This window comes from Macaca thibetana, chromosome 5, assembly GCF_024542745.1.
Source record: "Macaca thibetana thibetana isolate TM-01 chromosome 5, ASM2454274v1, whole genome shotgun sequence".
NCBI classification, from domain to species: domain Eukaryota; kingdom Metazoa; phylum Chordata; class Mammalia; order Primates; family Cercopithecidae; genus Macaca; species Macaca thibetana.
Window position 1 is genome coordinate 138934197 of NC_065582.1, and position 23222 is coordinate 138957418.

Sequence of the window (23222 nt, forward strand, 5' to 3'; positions counted from 1 at the left end):
GAGCTATCCTTCCACTTTTCTGAGTCTCCAATGTCTACTATTTCATTCTCCATGTCCATGTGTACACATTATTTAGCTCTTACTTATAAGCGAGAACATGTGGTACTTGACTTTCTGTTTCTGGGTTATTTCACTTAAGATAATGGCATCCAGTTTCATCCATGTTGCTGCAAAAGACACAATTTCATTCTATTTCATGACTGAGTAGGATTCCATTGTGTATATATATATATATGCGTGTGTGTGTGTAGATATATATATATCACATTTTTCTTTAATCGTTTGTTGATGGACACTTAGATTGATTCTATGACTTTGCTATCGTGAACAGTGCTGTGATAAACCTATGATTGCAAGTACTTTTTTGATATAATGATTTCTTTTCTTTTGGGTAGATAGATACCCAGTAGTGGGATTACTGGATTGAAGGGTAATTCCATTTTCAGTTCTTTGAGAATCTCCATACTGTTTTTCCATAGAATTTGTACTAATTTACATTCCTACCAGCAGTATATAAGCGTTCCTTTTTCTCTACATCCTTGCCAACATCTGTTGTTTTCTGACATTTTAATAGCCATTCTGACTGGTGTAAGATGGTATCTCACTGTGGTTTGAATTTGCATTTGTCTGCACCTGATAACTAGTGATGTTGAGCATTTTTTCATGTTTGTGGCCACTTGTATGTCTTCTTTAGAAAAATATCTGTTCATGTCCTTTAAAGGGCAGGCTTTTAAAGAATGCTCTTGCCAGTAAGATGCAATGTCTATTTGCAATGTTCTTTCATGGGTCTACAGTTTCCTTTTCTGAAACAACTGGGGCCATATGTGTTTTGGAATTCAAACATTTTTCAGATATTAAAAAAGTAATATGGTGCATATACCATATTCTATAATACTCGGTAATCAAGCATATTAATATTTCTGCAGGAAAACTGACAAATGTTCACACAAATTAGGATAATAAAGAACTATAAATAGTCTTATATCAAATCAGGCATGATTCTTCTGCCAAATGAGTTTTGGCACTAAACCCATGGAGCATTTTTGATTTTGGAATCGCAGATGAGGAAATGTGGACCTATACTACTTACACTGTCACAGAGAAATCACTTAGTGTAGGTATCATTGCTCTATTTGCTAGATACTAAGTTAGGTCAATGCTTTCCTCCTAAATAGAGGAATGGAGCTCAGAAGCTGGTATCTTGGTATATCAGAGCTTATATTAGAATCTAGGTCTCCAGACTCTTAGACAGTGGTTCTCAAACTTGACCGCCTTTAGCATCACTTTAGGGAGCTATAAAAAATTCCAATGCCCAAGCCACACAACAGATCACTTGAATCAGAATCTCAGGGGATAGGATGCAGGCATCAATATTTTTTAAAGCACTTCAGATAATTCTAAGATTCAGTTTAATCCAAGACAAGAGGGATCAGTTGTGCAATTTTAGTTGAAATCAAGAAGAGAAGAAAAATAAATTTCCTTAGTCCAGTAGCAGATGCAGGATAAAAAGCTTGGAGCCAGGCAGACATGAGTTCCATGTTTGGTTAATGAGTAATGTCAGCCACTGGCATATGACCTTGAACAAGTCATTGAACTATTCTGTGCCCCACATTTCCTCTACATAAGATGGAAATTTGTTGTGAGAATTCAACAAAAAGATAACACATATTAAGCACCTTATCCAATGCCTGACAAGAAACTCTATTCTGATATTTATCTTGATTTAAACCAAGATATTTATTGGAACATTTACTTGACTTTGTAGTCTATGTTAAGTGTTGGGTTTTACATGATCTTCTTGGGGTGACCATCCTGACCCCATCACAAGTGAAGTCTAGTTCACTGCAGTGGACAACAGAATAGAATGGATTGGAAGTTGGATAGAGATCAGATTGGACAGGGTAGGCAGATCTATATATGTTTATTAAATCACAGTGGAAGAAAAGGCACTGGTGAATAACCCTTATTCAGAGATATCCAGTGTTTTTCAAAATCCTCCATTCAGGCAATACAACGTAATTCACCTACCAAGTAATGTAAGTTTGTTCTCCAACCTCATGGCAGATTCAAGTAGTAATTCTTCCCTGTTGTCAATGCTGGTTTCAGCTAAAAAATGATTCCTCAGCCACTCTGCATATTCAGTGTCACTCATAACCTATGGGAAAAATTAAAAGAGAGGTATGAAGCAAGCCATATGATCTTGTGGGAATACCAGGACTGACCTCTGGCAAAATATCAAACCATCAACTTGTTTTACATATTCCTCCCTCTGGGCACAGCCATGTCAGATCCATATCCTCACATCACCTGGACACTAGCTTCCCAAACTCTGTGGTCAGACTAGTGCAACAATGATGACGGATGGACCCTTTAATTCAGTATTTCTGGAAATTCTAGGCACCATATATGATGACAGTGGATTAATGTCTTTAATGAAATCAGAAAGTATGCAATTGGGAGTGGTCTCCAATTGACAGTTAAATCCAGTTTGATTCTAATGGTACAGTTGAGAAAATGGTATCAGGACTGTTTAGTTCGAAGGATTCTGTTACCAGCAGCACCTTTCATATCTTTTGATGGTTTTTTTTTTTTTTTTTTTTGGAGACAGAGTCTCATTCTGGCCCAGGCTGCAGTGCAGTGGCATGATCTCAGCTCACTACAAGCTCTGCCTCCCGGGTTCACGCCATTCTCCTTTGATGGTTATTTTATGTGGTTAATGAATGGTAAACAGAGAAGGGTCCTATGGGTGAAACAAGTCTTATTCCAAACAAAAATTAAATGAAATTCCTGGAGAAGTGATCAATGATACATTTTCCTTTGTCTTTAGGTTGCCATAGAAGGAGAAATCTACATTTCGGTTTTTATAAAGCAGAGTGGGGTAAAGGGGGTGAGGCAATTCCTCTCTCTGTCTACTCATTCTTGCCCACGGGTCATTCGATTTGAGAGAATCTGGCACTTGCTGGGCTACATTTTAATCAATGGCAGGATCATTCAATTGAAAAGGCAGAGTTGGTTTGATCATGAACTCTCCATTCTTCCTTTAACTGTGTGTGGGGAAGGCTTTTGATTTTGTTTTTGTTTTTGTTTTGAGATGGAGTTTCACTCTGTTGTCCAGGCTGGAGTGCAGTGGCGCAATCTCAGCTTACTGCAACCTCCGCCTCCCAAGTTCAAGCAATTCTCCTGTCTCAGCCTCCAGAGTAGCTGGGATTACAGGCATGCACCACCAGACCCGGCTAATTTTTGTATTTTAAGTAGAGACGGGGTTTCACCATGTTAGCCAGGCTGGTCTCAAACTCCTGACCTCAGGTGATCCACCTGCCTCGGCCTCCTGATTACAGGTGTGAGCTACTGTGCCCAGCCATCAGGCTTTTGATTCCTCATGCAGCTGGTTGACTGAGTTCCTTGGGGTTTACAACAGATCCCACTTTCCCTAATGCAGCTCCCATGAACTAAAACTTGGGTAAGAAATGAAAAGTTCTGGTAAGAACATCCCTCAAATAATTTATTGGATCTCCATCTTCTTTCTTACTAAACTTTGGTTTAGAAAGGATATGCTATGTACCAAAATCATTCTCAATAAAGAATAATCAATACTGAGATAATATTTGAATATTTACCTGAATTTACATATAAAGACTTACGGGCACATAAGAAAAGAGTATTAAGAACTTATAATGAAAAAGTTAAGGCTGATCTGTGGCCTCATTCTTTCCAAAGCAGATTTAATGCTGTAAGACAGAGCGGTCAACATTTTCAAAGTCCTGAGGGAAAGAAAGTAAGATCCAGAGATTTTTGTTCCCAGTCAAACAACTGTTTACATATAAAAGCACTCACAGACATATTGAAACATGCAAGAACTTAGAGAATATAACCTTTAGGGATCCTTCTAGCAAAATACTTTGAACAAACTTCAACAAACCAATATACAGAATAGAGAAGGTAAAAAGAGAGCCAGTGTCCAGGGGACTTCCCCAGTGCCTGGATTAGGGTTTACTACATGCTGGTTTTCAGTCAATGATAGTTAAACAAGGAAAAAACAAAAAAGATGGAGTGCACTAAGCAGTCTCACCTTCTTTGCTATACATAAAGTACGAAGGCCTTGTTTGGCATAGTCATCCAAGTGCTTCTGGGTTTTCTCCCTTATTATCATCTGCTGTTTTTCCGGACTTGCTCCATCTGAAATAATGGACAAGATGCTTGAGTTCCTACCTGTCTGCCAAATTACAGAAATACTTTTTAAAACAATAATAGTTTAATCCACACTAAACAAACACATAAAAAAGCCTTCTGGTTTTGAATCCCAAATGGGTATCTGTAAAAGGGACCACTCAGAATAAATCTTTCCCTCGTTTCTTTCCCCTTGGGCAGAGGAAAGTACACGAACTTGATACAAACACTGTTCCCAAATCATCAATAACAACAGTAACATAACTATAATGCTGCTAGCTGACATTTATTGGGCACTTTCCATTTGCTAGGCACTTGGCCAAAGGCTCTTCAAATACACTGCATGTAGTATGTCATTAAACCTTTCAGGAACCTATAAAGGAGGTACTATAAGACCCATTGAGTTGAAGACTTAGGCACAGAATAGTTAGCTAACTTTATCAAGACCCCACTAATGATGGAGTTCACATTTGAACTCAGATCTGGGTAGCCCCAAAACTTACTTGCTTTCCCATCAAATCCTAGGCAGCTTCCCCCTACTTCACCAAATGCGATTAGTCCCCAAATATCTATTTCTTCGCCTTTATAAAGTCATCGAGTGTGGTCTTTTAATCTCCGAGCTTTTCAAATTACTACTATCTCATTTTTGCATAAGCTTACCTGGGGAAGCCACTGACAGTAACTCCATGATCACAGAATCGGCGCCCTTTGTATACACCACAACTTGATTGGAAAGGGGGTGCCGGACCACAACAGACATTCTTTTTCTTACTGAGTCAAAGGGCAGGATGTGTAGGAGTTGAAATGTTAATGGTCCCAAAGCAGCAAAGTCCACCATGACCTGCTCTGGTGTCCGAGACTGTAAAGTGCACTGGTAAGCCCTGGCAGCATACACTAAGGCCGCTTCGTCTGGGCTCTCAGCCTCATAACACAGGTTGCAGGCCATTGGCTGTCCAGGGAGGGACTCTGCCTTGCCATTCAGAAGGCCTGCATCACTGTGTTGTTTCTCTGTTTCTGTGCAGCAAGCTGAGCTACTGGAGCACTGGGGGCTCTCACACACCTGGGAGACCTCTTCCTCCACAGGTGAAGCCGGTTTTATTCGACTAAAGAGAGGGAGTCTGCTCACAAAGGCGTTTGGAACTCCAGAAGATGGCTCTTTCCCACTGTTAAGCGATGGTGAACTTGATCTTCGGACAGACAATCTCTGGAAAAGACTTTTAATCTCTTCCAAAGACTTAATGGGCAACCCCCCCAGTGAAGGGTGCCTGATCTATGAAAGACAATTTAGGAAGGTCTCAATACAGTCAAAAGCAGTTTATAACAACTTTGAAGGCAAACTGGACATAAATTAGATATAAAAAGAGTTACCACTCTCTTAAATGGCTAGCATCCCATTCCTTACTTACAACCGCCATGGAAAATATTAATACAAATAAAACTTTGTTTTTAAATAAATATTTAGATAATTTGATTTTTATTAATATTTTTAATATTTATGTAATACTTTGCTAATATTTTAATAATATTAAAATGAATGACACACATTTCTACAACCATTTAGAAAGACATTTGACAACTGATAATAAAACACATAAAATGTTAATATTGCTAGCAGTGGGCATCCTTCAGCAATTTTTTTCTAAAGAAATAACTTGAAACACAGGAATTCCATGATCTTAATTGTGTGCATCCTAACCATAACAATCTTAAAACTATAAGCAAATTAAGTATTCAGTAACAGCAAAATTGACACATCTTGAAATGTTATATAATATTTAAAAATAAAGCTTATAAAGTCTATAGGGGAATACCAAAAAAGTTATGAGACTAGTGTAAAAAAAGTAACAAGTAATAATACACATAACAAAAACACCAGAAGAAAGCAAATCAAAAGATTAACAAAATGTATTTTTCTCTTTTATTTTCTAGATTCTGCAAAAGTTTGTTACTTTGACTTTTCTTTTAAATGGACCAGTAAGCAAAGTAGCTTCATCAAGAAGAGTTATCAATATCATAATGTGGATTTGAATTTCTATTTTCATAGAAGTTTTTCTTATTTGTACACCCTGGTTTCTCTTAAATCTTAACTTTTATCAGTGATTAAACTGAGAAATTCACATTAATTATGGAAGGCCAATTAACTGGATGGAAAAATTTTCTCATTCAGAAATGCTCAATAAATTAAAAAGTTTTCCCCTAAAAATAACTAATTTTATAATAATTTGAAGGTCTTATGCTGGTTGACTTTCAAACTTATCAGCAACTCAAAAATGAAGAGTAAAACCCATCTTTCTGAGATACAGAAAGATGAGGTTTCTGTATCTCACATGAATGCTGATTAGCTACTTATTCACTGCCTTTCTATCGTTACTTTGAAATACCATGAGGCTTAGACTCTTATATGCTTCACAGATTTTCTTTCAAGCAGTAGAATATTATATTCTTTAAGAATAAGGCAATAATATTTCTTAAAAGGAAAACATCAAAAGATACTTACTTTGAAAACAGATTTATTAGAAAAATTATGTGGGGGGAAAAGAACAGCCTATATTCTGTAACTGCATAATCATTTTTTCAAAGAGCAACTTCCTAGGCAAAACCTTGTAAAAATACAGTTCCTGATGAAGCTCAACTTGACTGGAAGGAAATTATTTTTATGTTAAAGTTGACCACCTCAGAAGCTGCCAAAAGAAAATGATCTGATGGAAAATTAAATCGAATTGGGTTGTGCTGCAAATTGAATTTTAAGTGAGTAAAAGGTGAGATAGTTATACACAAGGAGGCTAGCATAGCAAGTGGTGAATCACCAGCCCATTAAACAAGTTTTCCTCCTCATTGAAAATGAATTTACCAAGAATTCTAAGCTACAAATAGACTTTAAAAATCTAGGGTTTTTTTTGGCCAGGTGTGGTGGCTCATGCCTGTAATCCTAGCACTTTGTGAGGCTGATGTGGGAGGATTGCTTGAGCTCAGGAGTTCAAGACAAGCCTGGAAAACATAGCGAGATTCCATCTCCACAAAAATTTTAAAAAATAGCTGGGCATGGTGGCAAACACTTGTGGTCCCAGCTACTCAGAAGGCTGAGGCAGTAGGATTGCTTGAGCTCAGGAGGTCAAAGCTGCAGTAAGCTGTGATTATACCATGCAGCTTCAGGCTGGGTGACAGAGTTGAGACCCTGTCTCAGAAAAAAACAAAAAAAGGCCAGGAGCAGTGGCTCACGCCTCTAATCCCAGCACTCTGGGAGGCTGAGACAGGCAGATCACCTGAGGTCAGGAATTTGAGACCAGCCTGGCCAACATGGTGAAACCCTGTCTCTACTAAAACTACAAAAATTAGCCAGGCGTGGTTGTGGGTGCCTATAATCCAGCTACTCAGGAGGCTGAGGCAGGAGAATTGCTTGAACCTGAGAGGCGGAGGTTGCAGTGAACTGAGATCATGCCTCTGCACTCCAGCCTGGGAGACAGGATAAGACTCTGTCTCAAAAGAAAAAAATCTTTAAACATGATATTGAATCCAATACTGTATATTTTGCTTGATACAGTGTATATGATATTGGAGGTCTCAGAAGTCTCAAAGAAAGCTTCAATTTGGTAAATAAACTAAAGCAAAATGAACTGTTCTCATCACTACCCTCTTAGAGGCAAATAATATAGTAGCACTGAGCTGTATTTCCTAGGTTCAAATCCCACCTCCCCCACAAATCTGTATTGTGACCCTGGGTAAATTACTTAGCCTCATCTGTAAAATGGAGAATAGTAGGGTAATAGCATCTAACTCATAGGATTGTTAGGAGGATTAAACTTGTTAATACCAATAAATCACTTAGACCAGCGGACCTCAACCATTTTGGCACCAGGGACCAGTTTTGTGAAGACAATTTTCCACGGACAGGTTGGGTAGGACCTCAGATCATCAGGTATTAGATTCTCTGGATATTAGGATTCTCATATGGAGGACACAACCTAGATCCCTCGCATATGCAGTTCATAATAGGGTTCGCATTCCTATGAGAATCTAAAGCTGCCTCTGATCTGACAGGAGGTGGAGCTCAGGCAGTTATGCTCACTGGTTCTCTCCTCCCCTCCTGCTGCGCAGACTGGTTCCTAACAGGCCACAGACTGTCACCGGTCTGTGACCAGGGGGGTTGGGGGCCCATGACATAAACCATGGTAAGTGCAGAGCACAGAAGAAATGCTGAATCAGTGTTATATAGCTGCTATTATTTATCATTTTTATCCATATATCAAGCTCAGTACAGATACATTTAAACCCAAAATTCTCTTCCAGAAAGTGACGCTTGTTTGCATTAGAGAACTTACTCACCTTTTGTCTGCGTTGGTTAGGAGCAGAAACGACTACTGTGTTGCAAATTGCCAATGCAATGAAGAAGTCGATGATGTACAAAGTTTCCAGTAGTGGATTTTGGACGGTCTCATCTAGTGGCATAAAGAGCCGAGGTGTAATCTGACTAAATTTGTCTAAAAGCCTGGTGTCTGGTACCACATCTGTTTCCTGAAAATCCAATAAGACAGTGTGTTGTTATAAGAAGTATATAAAAGTTAGTTTTAAATCAACATGAGAAATAACTTGTATAGCCAGGATCATGAATCATGAGATGGTAAACTTTATTTTTCTAAAAACAATTTTAATGTGTATCCTGTCATGGGAAGTGAGAATAGGGAAATAAAAGACATAAAAACAAATGGATAATCCAGAATGCACATTATCAATGGAGACTATCTTAACTATTAAACTAAACAGGAATTCAATTTTCACCAAATCTAGCTGAGTGTTTTCTCATTTTGAAATACATAATAGCAGAGGTAGATTTTATTGAGCCCAGAATTCTACCTTGGTCATAGATTTATTCACCATCACTTGATATTCGAATACTAACTCTTAAACTTTGGGCATTATTCATACCATGTTATTGCAACAAAATATTTTATGGCTTAAGTTACTACTATTAAAAAAAACCTCTCCAAAAATAAAAATTATAAGCAGGCTAACATATTTTATCAGCATTTTCAAGTAATACAAGACATTAATAAGGGTTCTTCCAGATTTTTTGATCACCACATACATCTGGCAGCTATGCTTTCTTCTCAGTACAGGTTTGTTCTAAGAAGTTGTTATTGAAAGAAAGTACTCCATTTTGTTTGACACAGTGCTTCTCACACTTATGTGAGAGTACTAGTTTTGACAAAATAATGTTGTAGTAGAAATCTAAGTATAATCCAGTAACATACAGTTAACTGCTTTAGAAATTTTTCAGCTAAGTCAAAGGAGGAACCACATGCTCAGAATCAAGGTTGTACAAAAGCACCATTGTATTCTAAGAGTCCTAGAGGCAGCTGGCCCGCAAAGCACACTGACTGCAGGAAAGCCAGGAGAGGAGATTTAGAGAAAAGAGTAAAATAGAAGGATGTATGACATGGACTCAGAAGATTATGGCTTATATTTATGCTTAAAAGTTTGGTGAGAGTTAGCATAGGTTTAATAAGAAGAGAGGATGGGATGGAAAACATATGGGTTAGGTTCAGGTCTTAGCTCCACCGCATACTAACTGGAGGTCTTGGGCAGCTTACTTAACCTCCTTTTCCTCTTCTGTCTAATGGTAAAAATAACACTTACCTCCCAGGTGGCTGTACAAAGTAAATGAGATAATGACTAAGATGAGACCAGTATAACAGTAACCTAAGTAATTTAATGTTCCTTTTCCTTCCTTCTTTCTCAAACGACACACTCACCTTCAGACAGGTTAGCAGTCTCACCTGGCTTCCAGAGTCACCAAGTTACCTGCTGTCAAAAAGCATTGCGAACTTTCTAACTAAATTCATTAATTCTACTGGCTTTTGCTATTTGACTTAGCAAAATTTGAATCTTGTTCAGTTTGATGGAGTTCATAGCCATTCATGATCTGATGGTTGTTAATTAATAAGTTGATCACATTTTCTCATGAGTCTCACATATATAATAACTCTGAGGTGGCGCTAGTGCTAGACCCTCAGTTACTCAGGGAACAACTCTGGCCTTAAGGACCCCCTTTCCAAAGTCAGTAGAAGAAAGTGGTAAAGTTGGAGAGACTTATTTATTTGGTCAATGAAGAGATGCCTGGGAAATTTGTTGCATGGTATTTTACCAAGGCCTATGATTATGTTGTTGTTTAGTGCTTATGAGATTCCACAGGTCAGGGCAATATTTCCAATGGCATCCTTCTCTGAATGTTAACATGGAATAAGCAAAAAATTAACAAAGAGTTCTATACTGAAATAAGTTTAAGAAATGTTTAAACAAGTTTTTTAATTTCAGCATTTCTCAGAGAGTTTAATGGGTATTAGGAATCTCCAAGAAGAGGCTAGTATGTACAGGCTTTTCAAATTCTATTTTTTAGAGACTTCTTTTATAGAAGACATTTGAGACTGAGTCAGAGACCACAGAAGCTAATAGTGATTTCATTGTATCAATGATCTCAGCAATTATTTAACTAATAATTGGTTCAGAACATAAGGATTATCTTGCATTCCGACGTCAATCTAACATTGATGAAAGGTTTGCAACTACTGCATTTGTGACAAATGCTACTTACTATGGTCTGAATGTTTGGGTCTCTCCAAAATTTGTATGCTGAAATCCTAACCAGCAAGGTGATGGTATTAGGAAGTGCAGCCCTTTGGGGTGATTAGGTTATGAGGGCAGTGACTTCATAAATGGGATTAAAGTCCTTATAAAACAGGTCCAAGGGAGTTTGTCCACCATATGAAGACACAGTAAAAGAAGGTACTGTTTTTATGAAACAGGAAGCAGGCCCTCACCAGACCCCAAATCTGCTGGCTCCTTGAACTTGGACTTTCCAGCCTCCAGATCTGTGAAAAATAAATTTCTGTTGTTTATAAGCTACCCAGTTTATGGTATTTTTGTTCTGGCAGCCTGAATGGACTAAGACACTATTTATGTAGTCAACGTAATATGCCATTCAGGGAATCCAATGACTGCATGACTGAAAGGCTGTGCCATGGCCATGAGAACAAAAGTAATACTGAAGTTGGCCCAAGCTGGAGATGAGTGGGAACAGTGTGTGAAAGTGGGGTTGTGTGGCTCTGGTCAGCAAAATTGTGCTGAGAAGTATTGTCAAAATAAAGTGGGAAAAATCTAGAAAGTCAGAACCATAGAAGACCTTGAAAAGCAACATAAAACAATATACATAAAAGAGCCCAGAAGATTTAAGGAAAGGTCTATATACAAGGAAGCTTCAGGCATGGCTCATTCTTCTACTTTAGTTGGTCCCACTAAATTAAGTTAATTTCTAGTGACTAGGAAGTTAGTCACCAATTAAGGTGAAGATAGAGAGTCACCACATGCAATTCTTACCTGCTTGACTGTATCTGTAGCTGTTTCTCCCAAGATCAAAATCTTCCTTACTGAGACCCAAGATTACATTATTAACTTTTGCTCTTTTGTCGGTGATGGATGGTTTCTGCCTTCTCTGGATGCCTGTTAACTTCAGAACCAGGCTCAAACCATCTTACTTTAAATAATTCCTTACATATGTATGGAATCTCTCCCCAGAGAATTTGGAAGGCCCATTAAAGTAAGGACTGTATCTTATTGATCTTTGGATTCCTAACTCAGTACCTGACACATGGGTAAGCAATAAAAGTGTATTGCCATATGTTACTATAATTTGCTAATCTCATATCTCATAAGGAAAGAGAGGGAGAAACAACCAGATGAAAAAGATGTTCTTCTTTGGAAAATAAACACATATTACCACCCATTGGGCTTAAGTAGGTATTTTTTTAAAATTCAAGAAAATTTTTACTTCAAAAGAGAGCGCAGATTACAGAGCATGATGTAGACAGCTTCCCATAATGTAAACAAAGCCTTATTTGGTTTCCTGGTGAGAGTCTAGTCTCTTTGTCCTAATCTTGTATGGTATCTGCCTATCTCAAATTTTAGATTTACCCTCATAATTCCTATTATGCCTTCCTACTAAGTTGTAGATTTCACATTCAGGTTTACTCCTTTCTTTTTTTTTCTCTCTCTCTCCTCTATTTAAATTCAAATTAACAAGCAAAAACTGGCCAAAACTCCCTTTGCCCTTTAATAGTGTTTGTTGAATCTTTTGAATGGCTTTCATATAATTTAAATGTTAAATTTGTTTTAAAACAGAGAGAAGCAGCAGCCCGCTATAATTGTTTATGCAAAACTTTAAAAACCCACGGTTTAGTAATGGACAAAGGATGGGGCATAAAGTTGATCAAGGATCTCTAATATTGTTCTTCACTCTTCCCCTAGTTCCACCTGTACCCAAGGTTTTTCATTTCATTGCCAGATGCCACTCTACTCATTTTAAGGGTTCACCACTCCACCATTGCAACTTTGGCTTAAGAGTGGGCGCAAATATATTCTATTGCCACCACTCCCTCCCCACTGATTCCTAAACAACACAGTCCTGAAAAAAAAAAAAAAGAGACAAAGGTCAATAACTACATGCTAACAATTCCTCCTGCACACCACATTCTCCCACGGCCCTGTGGTTCTGAATGTCTGCATGTACCACATGCTGTAAGCTCCAAATGCCTTTCCTTCCTTTTCCAATCTGTGATCCTCTCTCTACTCATTAGTTTAATCCTAACTCAAGTTGTAGCTCTTTCAGGCAGCCTTTCTTGATCCTTCTTCACTTCCTTAGAGCTGATCACTCCCTTCTTTGTGACCTTACTATACTTACTTTACTTTACTTTCGATATACTTACTATACTTTGGATTAACTACTGTGACTACATCTTTACTGCAGGTTTATAATTATTTGTTTATATGTCTATCTTCTCTAGCTAGAACAAAACTGAAGGCTGAGGTCATGTCTTATTCCAGTATTATGCCATGTCTAGTATTATGTCCAGTATTATGCCATGCTGTCCATTAATTCATTAATAAATTCATTATCTCATAAATATTTATTGCTAATCTGTGGTGCCAGGCACCTCTGAAGGTAAGAGGTGTGCATAGAACAGACAGGATCCTGGCTTACATGGAACTCACATTCTACCTTGGGGAGAGAGTAGATCCAAAACTATCCTAACAGCAAATAAATAAGATGCCTTTATATTGAGACAGAGAGAGACAAGGGAGAGATGGAATGTACTTGGAACTGGGTGGCAGAGAAGGCTTCACTGAGGAGGTATTTGAACTGCGGCTCAATGACAGAAAGCAGACAGCTATACAAAGATCTAAGAGAAGAGCATTTCACGTAGAATAAACAGTATCCCTGTTGAATGAAAAACTCCAGAAAATTAAAGACGCATAAACACACTGGCTTACAAAGTAAAAGTTCCTATTTCTAAAACAGGTACTATGAACCCAGGACTCACGGGCCTCAGTGACATTCTAATGCCCAAAGGCTGGTACATCTTCATCAGTACCCTGCCTGGCATCCTCACTTGCTGGCTCACAACTTGCCTCCTTTGAAGGGTGCCATCTTACAACCTTCCACTTTTAGACATCACAACTCTCAGAATGCCCTCAAGCTGGTGTTCTTAACCTGGGCTCCACAGATGGGCTTTTAGAATTTTATATGATATATTTACAGATGCTTATTTTTCAGATAAAAGATTATGTAGTTTTCTCAAAATAATCTTTAGTCTTCAAAAGGATAAAATCAACTTGCTTAGACCAAGATTGAGAAATAATCTTATACATTGAGGAAGACCATGACCTACTTATTCTATATATTAGGGGTATGGTTTTACAAAACACAAATACAAGAAGGACAACAATAACAGCAACACATCCATATAATCAGTAATGACACTGGAGTATAAGGCAAATGAAAAGAAAATGGCCCAGATTAAAAGACAGCCTGGTAAGTAGCTTCTTCCAACAACCTTTAAAAATACTTTATTGAGAATGGACCTGCCAGCCATTGTGCTAGATGTCGATTCAAGATGGATAAATCCTTCTCTCAGGGAGTTAATGGTGGATTGCCAGAGGCAGAAATAAGACCAATGCCATGTGGATGAAGGGATGGAGGGACGGTGTAAACAGAGCTCGGACGCTGAAAGAAAAGAATCTGAGAAGTCTTCAGAAAAAAAGTGATATTTAATTTAGTTTTTAAAGAAATAAATATTTCACCAGATTTGGTGGATGGAGGTAGTATATGAAGACAGAATATATTTTAGACAGGGTAAATTTATCTATAAAGGGACAAAGACTTTAAACTAAGAAATAACCAATTATTTGTTCCATGAATAGGGTGAGGTTTGATCAAGAAACCAATAAGGTGCGGCATAGACCCACCTTATTACCAAACTGTGCTGCTTCTGTCTAAACAACAGCCAACACGTTCTTACTTTCAGGTGGATGTAAAATGAAAAAGTTCAATACAAGGATAGATAAAAAGATATAATACAAGAAAATATATCGATAGAAAAATAGAAGAAAAATATATTTCTGATATGGTCTTATAATGAGTATACAGAATGAACTGTGTACATTCCTTTCTTCTTCCATTTTACAAGTTGGAGAAATATTAAGTCTTGGAATCACTTGACATATGCCTAAGATATAACATAATAGTTTTCATATTAGTGCCACAGAAAGGACATGGACTGAAAAGATCACTCTAGTTGCTGTAGTTATGCATTTGTTGACAATTTGAGAAGAACCAGGATCCTGGGAAGCTCAAGGCCTTCCCAGTACAAATAAGACCCCTGGGGTCTACTCATGTCATGTCTCAACTATGAAAAACATATGATAAATTCAATGTAGAAACACAAAGCTTCCCCAAAGCTGATTTATTCTTGTTATTTCACCTATTTTGTAGGTATTATCAGTCTGATGGCTGGGAAATCCTCATCTTGGTAAAACACAAGACTTAATAACATGTAAAAGGCAGAGAAGGAAATTGAACTTTTATACAGGTAATTTTAAATATAGCAAAATGTTGATTTCTAATTTTTTTTCACACAGCACCTTTCCCTGTTTTCCCCATCAGCTACATGGTCCTCTAGTTTTTCTGGAGTAAAATGGATTTGTTAATGGATGTGACTAGACAGTTCCTGACACTTCCCACTGGAACTCAAGAACACAGTCTGTTGAACTCTGAAATTGATATATTAAAAAATGACCTTCTGACCACATGATTATCTCAATAGATGCAGAAAAGGCTTTTGACAAAATTCAACAGCCCTTCATGCTAAAAACGCTCAATAAACTCGGCATTGATGGAACGTACCTCAAAATAATAAGAGCTATTTATGACAAACCCACAGCCAATATCATACTGAATGGGCAAAAACTGGAAAAATTCCCTTTGAAAACTGGCACAAGACAGGGATGCCCTCTCTCACCACTCCTATTCAACATAGTGTTGGAAGTTCTGGCTAGGGCAATCAGGCAAGAGAAAGAAATCAAGGGTATTCAGTTAGGAAAAGAAGAAGTCAAATTGTCCCTGTTTGCAGATGACATGATTGTATATTTAGAAAACCCCATTGTCTCAGCCCAAAATCTCCTTAAGCTGATAAGCAACTTCAGCAAAGTCTCAGGATACAAAACTAATGTGCAAAAATCACAAGCATTCTTATACACCAGTAACAGACAAACAGAGAGCCAAATCATGAATGAACTTCCATTCACAATTGCTTCAAAGAGAATACAATACCTAGGAATCCAACTGACAAGGGATGTAAAGGACCTCTTCAAGGAGAACTACAAACCACTGCTCAGTGAAATAAAAGAGGACACAAACAAATGGAAGAACATACCATGCTCATGGATAGGAAGAATCAATATCGTGAAAATGGCCATACTGCCCAAGGTTATTTATAGATTCAATGCCATCCCCATCAAGCTACCAATGACTTTCTTCACAGAACTGGAAAAAACTGCTGTAAAGTTCATATGGAACCAAAAAAGAGCCCGCATCTCCAAGACAATCCTAAGTCAAAAGAACAAAGCTGGAGGCATCACGCTACCTGACTTCAAACTATACTACAAGGCTACAGTAACCAAAACAGCATGGTACTGGTACCAAAACAGAGATATAGACCAATGGAACAGAACAGAGTCCTCAGAAATAATACCACACATCTACAGCCATCTGATCTTTGACAAACCTGAGAGAAACAAGAAATGGGGAAAGGATTCCCTATTTAATAAATGGTGCTGGGAAAATTGGCTAGCCATAAGTAGAAAGCTGAAACTAGATCCTTTCCTTACTCCTTATATGAAAATTAATTCAAGATAGATTAGAGACCTAAATGTTAGACCTAATACCATAAAAACCCTAGAGGAAAACCTAGGTAGTACCATTCAGGACATAGGCATGGGCAAAGACTTCATGTCTAAAACACCAAAAGCAACAGCAGCAAAAGCCAAAATTGACAAATGGGATCTAATTAAACTAAAGAGCTTCTGCACAGCAAAAGAAACTACCATCAGAGTGAACAGGCAACCTACAGAATGGGGGAAAAATTTTGCAATCTACTCATCTGACAAAGGGCTAATATCCAGAACCTACAAAGAACTCAAACAAATTTACAAGAAAAAAACAAACAACCCCATCAAAAAGTGGGCAAAGGATATGAACAGACATTTCTCAAAAGAAGACATTCATACAGCCAACAGACACATGAAAAAATGCTCATCATCACTGGCCATCAGAGAAATGCAAATCAAAACCACAATGAGATACCATCTCACACCAGTTAGAATGGCGATCATTAAAAAGTCAGGAAACAACAGGTGCTGGAGAGGATGTGGAGAAATAGGAACACTTTTACACTGTTGGTGGGATTGTAAACTAGTTCAACCATTATGGAAAACAGTCTGGCGATTCCTCAAGGATCTAGAACTAGATGTACCATATGACCCAGCCATCCCATTACTGGGTATATACCCAAAAGATTCTAAATCATGCTGCTATAAAGACACATGCACACGTATGTTTATTGCGGCACTATTCACAATAGCAAAGACTTGGAATCAACCCAAATGTCCATCAGTGACAGAGTGGATTAAGAAAATGTGGCACATATACACCATGGAATACTATGCAGCCATAAAAAAGGATGAGTTTGTGTCCTTTGTAGGGACATGGATGCAGCTGGAAACCATCATTCTTAGCAAACTATCACAAGAACAGAAAACCAAACACCGCATGTTGTCACTCATAGGTGGGAACTGAACAATGAGATCACTTGGACTCGGGAAGGGGAACATCACACACCGGGGCCTATCATGGGGAGGGGGGAGGGGGGAGGGATTGCATTGGGAGTTATACCTCATGTAAATGACGAGTTGATGGGTGCTGACGAGTTGATAGGTGCAGCACAGCAACATGACACAAGTATACATATGTAACAAACCTGCACGTTATGCACATGTACCCTAGAACTTAAAGTATAGTAATAATAATAAATAAATAAATAAATAAAAAGATATTTATCTAATGAATTAAAAAGATAAAAAAAATGACCTTCTGGAGCCTAGGAATAGGGAAAAACCACAAGTCTGGTGGGATTTGGGAGATTACAGAGCAATAAAAAGGCCTTCGATGTACCACATGGCCTATGAATGTTCCTATATATTACACATGCTTATCTGACTATGAGATAACTCTGGTAAGCTTTGCTGGTTCTGAGAGTGAGCCATGATTCTTAAACCAAGGCAGCCTTCCTCAGGGTCACACATAATCAGCCCTGACCAGAAATACTCTATTTTTTTCAGAAATGGTATACTACCTCTCAACATTGAATTATTTTTTAAAAGTAGCCTAGTGTGATATTGTTTGTTTATACTTCTAATTATGTGTGGTGATATTGCAGCTCATGTAGTCTCTTCTAAGGTAGAAAAGACAATAGAGTTTCACTCTATCATAATTACAAGGCTGTTCTTTCATCATACACTGTGGATGTTCAAGATTCTAGTCATGCATTCACACTTACGATGGGGCTACTGAAAGCAGCCTGTCTGGAATGAAGCACTTCACTGGCTCTTTCTCTACTTCCTAGAGTAAAAGAGCTCCCAGTAAGATGATTTGAGGGCTTATTTCCCAAAAGCCCATTATGAACTGTCCTGCAGCTGGGGGCTCTCGGTTTTGCCATATTGCTGAGGGAACCACTGAGTGTGTCTGTAAAATCTTCATCTTCAGAGACAGCTTCCTGATAGGACTCCAACCTCTTGGCTGTGGGATAAAAAGCACATTAAGTCAACATCTGAGAAGAACCACTTGTAAGTTGAATATATCAGGCAGTTGCTTAAGCAGCTATTTCACACAATCTCCCCTGCTTTCAAATCTGGCTGCCAAGGCCTACCTCCCATACCCTTGGTCAATGAACTTACCTTATACCTCACTGAGAAGCAATCAGATCAAAATTCCCTTCTTTTTCCATCATCAAATCTACCTACTTATCTGTATCGGTACTCATACTCTGGGCCTTTCCTCCTCCTACTGTGAACAAATCATCTCTCTATGTTTCAGACACCAAATTCTCCATTTGTCATCTGAATCTCACCTCTCTGAACTCAATGACTTTACCCTTACAATTCTTCCGTTTTTTACTGACACCAATCTCTCTTTAAGTAATTTCATGGCTTTCTGTCCCCATCTCTCCACTGACATTGCTCTTTTTACGGTCACCAATGAGCCCCATGTTGTCGAATCCAATGATCACATCCATCCTTATCTTATGTGAACTCTTAGTAATATCCAACAGACTTGACCATTCTTTCCTTCTTGAAATGTCTCTTTTGGTTTCTCTAACATCACACTTACCTGATTTTCCTCCCACTTCAATAACTGTTTCTTCTTAGTTTCTCCTGTTGTCTCTTCTTTTTAGCCCTCAGATACTGGAGAGCTGCAGAAGTGCCTTCCCTTCTCTACCTGCATCTTCCTTGGTGATCTCATCTGGTCCCATCTTTGAAATGACCTCACTGGGAAGTGAAGACTTCCCGGATCTGATCACACAATTTATAATAGATTCTGCGCCGAGACCTACCACCATCTACACATGTATATCTTATTTATTTTATTTTTTGAATCATCCAGTAGAATACAACCTCAAAAAGGTCAGAGAATTCTGTCTGTTTTGCCAATATGATAATCTCAGATGTCAAAGCCGCAGTTGATAGGTACTATCTTTGTAAATGAAAGTTAATGACTTACGCAGTCACTTAAGCCAGAAATCTAGAATCCTCCTAATTTCCTATCTTCTTTCTTATTTTCAGAGTATCACTAACATCTGTCCTCCATACATCCAAAACATATCTCAAATAACTCTACTTCTCTCCATATCCATTACCTTAGTCCAAGCCACCATCATCTCTCAACTGGACCAGTACAATAGTCTCATAACTGGTCTCCTTGCCCCTCTGCAATCCATTTTTCAAATAGTAGCTACAGTGATCTTCCTAAAAGATAAAGCAGATCAGATCACTTCCTGCATAAAACGCTCCAGTAGCATTACAATTAACTTAGAATAAAATCTGGACTCCCTATCCTGGCTTAAATAACTCAAGATGATCAGAGTCCTGCTGACCTATCTAACTTTGCTTCTCTTTCTACATGCCCACTAAAATCCAGACTCACTGGCCTTCTTTCTTTACTTTGAAAAGTAATAAGCTCACCCCTGCCTGAGGTCTTCTTTACTAGATATTCCCTCTGACTGGAAGCCTTTCCTATGGAATTTCAAGACTATGTCATTCAGATCTAAGCCCCATGTCCCACTTAGAGAGGCCTTGCCTGACCCTCCAGTTCAAAGTGGCTATCCAATCATTTTATATTATACCACCTTATTTTAATTTTCTGCCAAGCACTTATCACTAATTTTTTTTCTTGATTTAAAAAATTAATATATATTTGTGAATATTTTCTCTAATAGAAACTCCATGAGAGCAGGGGCCTTGTCTGAATTGTTCAGCATTGTATCCAGTGTCTGGAATACAGATCATCAATAAATATGTGCTTGTTGGATTGCTAGTCATCTCTATTCAGCCTAACTCTAGCTATGGAATAAAGGATGGCTTCGGGTAAGTTCTTCCATGAAGTGAAGAATGTTTGCACGTTCTATTTTTTTTAATAATAGTTTTTGTCTGTACTCTTTAAAGGCAAGGAGAGGCTAAGGGTCTATGTGGTGATCCTAGGTTCCAGTACCAACTCTTCCAAAGACTAAGTGGCTTTCAGCAAATCACTTGCTGTTTCTGGGCCTTTGTTTCCAGAATGAAACATTTCAGAATGAATGATTTGGATTTGGTGACTTTAAGATCTTTCCCAGCTCTGCAAGTCTCATTATATAATCTGCCTAAACAACACGGAATGTTTCCCAGTATGACCTTCCAACTTCAAAAACTGGTTTACATATTGTGTCCCAAAGATTCTGATCTCCTCCATTTCCATCTATGCCTTTGCTTGGAATATTCATTTGTGTCCTTTCTATTTACATAAATCCTGAACATCTTTAGAAGTTTAGTTCAAATGCCAGCTCCTCCACAAAGACCTCTGTAACTATACTGGCTCTTACTCATACTACTCATTGGGAATTTAGGGATTACATGTGCAGAATGTACCAGGCATTTGCTTACTAGGCACTTGCCTCGTTTAATCATAATATCTCAGCAGATACTATTAATACCTGCATTTTACAAATAAACTTAAGTAATTTGCTCCATCTCACAAAAATGGTACAAATGAGTCTTAAAATGAGTCCTACTAGACTCCACAGCCCTGTGCTTTACTATTTCTGAATCTACCTATATATGTTAACAGGGCCAATTTTTAACACATGGCCAATATCCCCTGCTTAATTTCAGTGAGTCCATGTTTTGTCATTTAAATAAAAGTTTATTAAATGAATAATAAATGAATGAATCAATAGACATGTGAATGAAATATCCCTAGTATTAAGGGAAAGTTGTGGGGTAGCGAGTTAATAGTTTTTGAGGTCCTCCTTTTTTCATGCATCTGGCTTGGTCATTATATATATATGTGTGTGTGTGTGTGTGTGTGTAATATATATGTATATATATTCCCTTTTTATCTTCAAAATAATGCCATCAGGTAGAAACTATCACTGCCTACTCTGCAGCTGAGGAGATTAAGACCCAGAGAGATTAAGCAGTTCAACCATTTTTAAACAGCTAGTTGTGGGTGGAGCTGGAAATTCTATTTAGGTCTTCTGCCTCCAAAGCCAGCACACTACCCACTACATTATAGCTCCTCAGCAGTGATTTGTATATAATAGGTTTGCTTAGTGGTTCTCCACATGGGGTGAATTTCTCCCCTGGGGGTTTGGCAATGGCTGTAGACACTTTTGCTTGTTATAACTGGGCGAAGAGTGCTGCTGGCATTCAGTGGGTGGAGGCCAAGAATACTTCTAAACATCTTACAATGCTCAGGACAGCCCCCAACAACAAAGATTAATCTAGCCCAAATAGTGCTGAGACTGATAAATCCTTGAGTAGCTCAAGGAATTTATTGATGATGTAACACCATTTTAAAAATATTTTAAAAATACAGAAGTTTCCCCTTATTCACAGGGAATACATCCCAAGACCCCCAGGGGATACCTGAAACCATGGATAGTATTGAACCCTAAATATACTATGTTTATTCATATACATACATACCTATGATAAATGTTAACTTATAAATTAGGCATAGTAAAAGGTTAACAACAATAGCTAATAATAAAATAGAACAATTATAATAATATACTGTAGTAAAACTAATGTGAATGTGGTCTCTCTTTTTCTCTCTCAAAATATCTTATTTTACTATACCAAAGGTAATTGAAACCGTGGAAAGTAAAACCACAGACAAGGGGGTAATACTGTACTTCAAAACACATATAAACATGAAAGCTATATTTAATGATCATGCAACTCCTAGCTATCATTAGGGAAATCAGTCATCATGCAACTATATGATTAGTATAGTTCCAGGTAGCTCAGCTATTACTGTAGGGAAAACTTGTTCAATCAGTACAATTACAAAAGTGGAATCAAGAAGACATGAAGTGACTCAACCTTTAATCATTTTTGGAAGCTATGGAAAGGAAATAGGCTGGGCCGGTAGCTCAGGCCTGTAATCCCAGAACTTTGGGAGGCCAAGGTAGGTGGATCACCTGAGGTCAGGAGTTTGAGACCAGCCTGGCCAACATGGTGAAACCTCATCTCTACTAAAAATACAAAAAAATTAGCTGGGTGTGGTGGCAGGTGCCTGTAATCCCAGCTACTTGGGAAGCTGAGGCAGGAGAGTTGCTTAAACCCAAGGGGCAGGGGTTGCAGTGAGCCAAGATTGTGCTACTTCACTGCAACCTAGGCTAAAGAGTGAGACTAGACTCATTCTCAAAAAAGGAAATAGACCAGTGAAGTTGCAATGTGATTCAGAAAACAAAGCTACTGGAGCTGTAATTCCAGGCTCAGCAAGAATTTTATAAAAATTAGGTGTGAGGCCACGTATGGTGGCTCACAACTGTAGTCCCAGCACTTTGGGAGGCTGAGGTGAGCAGATAGCTTGAGCCCAGGAGTTTGAGACTACCCTGGGAAACATGGCGAAACCCTGCCTCTACAAAAAATAGAAAAATTAGCCACATGTGGAGGCATACGCCCATAGTCCCAGTCCCAGCTACTTGTGAGGCTGAGGTGGTAGGATCACTTGAGCCCAGAAGGTTGAGGCTGCAGTGAGCTGAGATCATGCCACTGCACTCCAGCCTGGGTAGCAGAGTGTGAGACCCTGGGTTAAAAAAAATATATTGTAGGAGAAACAAAGGTTTATTATAATACTGATAAAACTTATCCAAATCATTATGACTTTTAATATTCCTTAGTATTTCTTTAACATTTCTTAATATTTATCTTAAAGTAGACTCTAAAATAGTTACATGAATGCCTCAAAGCAGGGCAGGAATTCTTACCTTCTGCTTCATAAGAAAAAACTTACAAAATCTTTTCTTTCCTTTGTCTGAAGGTAGGTACTGAGATAGGTACCAAATTGTCTACTTTATTTCTCTTCATTATTTAATCCCCAATCTGTCTTTTCTTCCCATTACCCTCTTCAA

General features: G+C 38.2%; 1 protein-coding gene across 3 annotated transcripts in view; it reads right to left on the minus strand.

The window, feature by feature from the left end:
• Nucleotides 1-23222, minus strand: part of ATP10D (ATPase phospholipid transporting 10D (putative)) — a 115338-nt gene that overhangs the window by 29229 nt on the left and 62887 nt on the right. For 2 of the 3 annotated variants that reach the window (XM_050791590.1, XM_050791588.1), the window contains 6 exons: nt 18111-18349; nt 8491-8679; nt 4828-5437; nt 4070-4176; nt 2029-2155; nt 84-167 (listed from right to left, as the gene is read on the minus strand). In XM_050791590.1, the coding sequence (XP_050647547.1) occupies nt 84-167; nt 2029-2155; nt 4070-4176; nt 4828-5437; nt 8491-8679; nt 18111-18349 (1356 nt within the window). The remainder of the gene's footprint in view (nt 1-83; nt 168-2028; nt 2156-4069; nt 4177-4827; nt 5438-8490; nt 8680-18110; nt 18350-23222) is intronic. The other variant, XM_050791589.1, reaches the window with a different exon arrangement.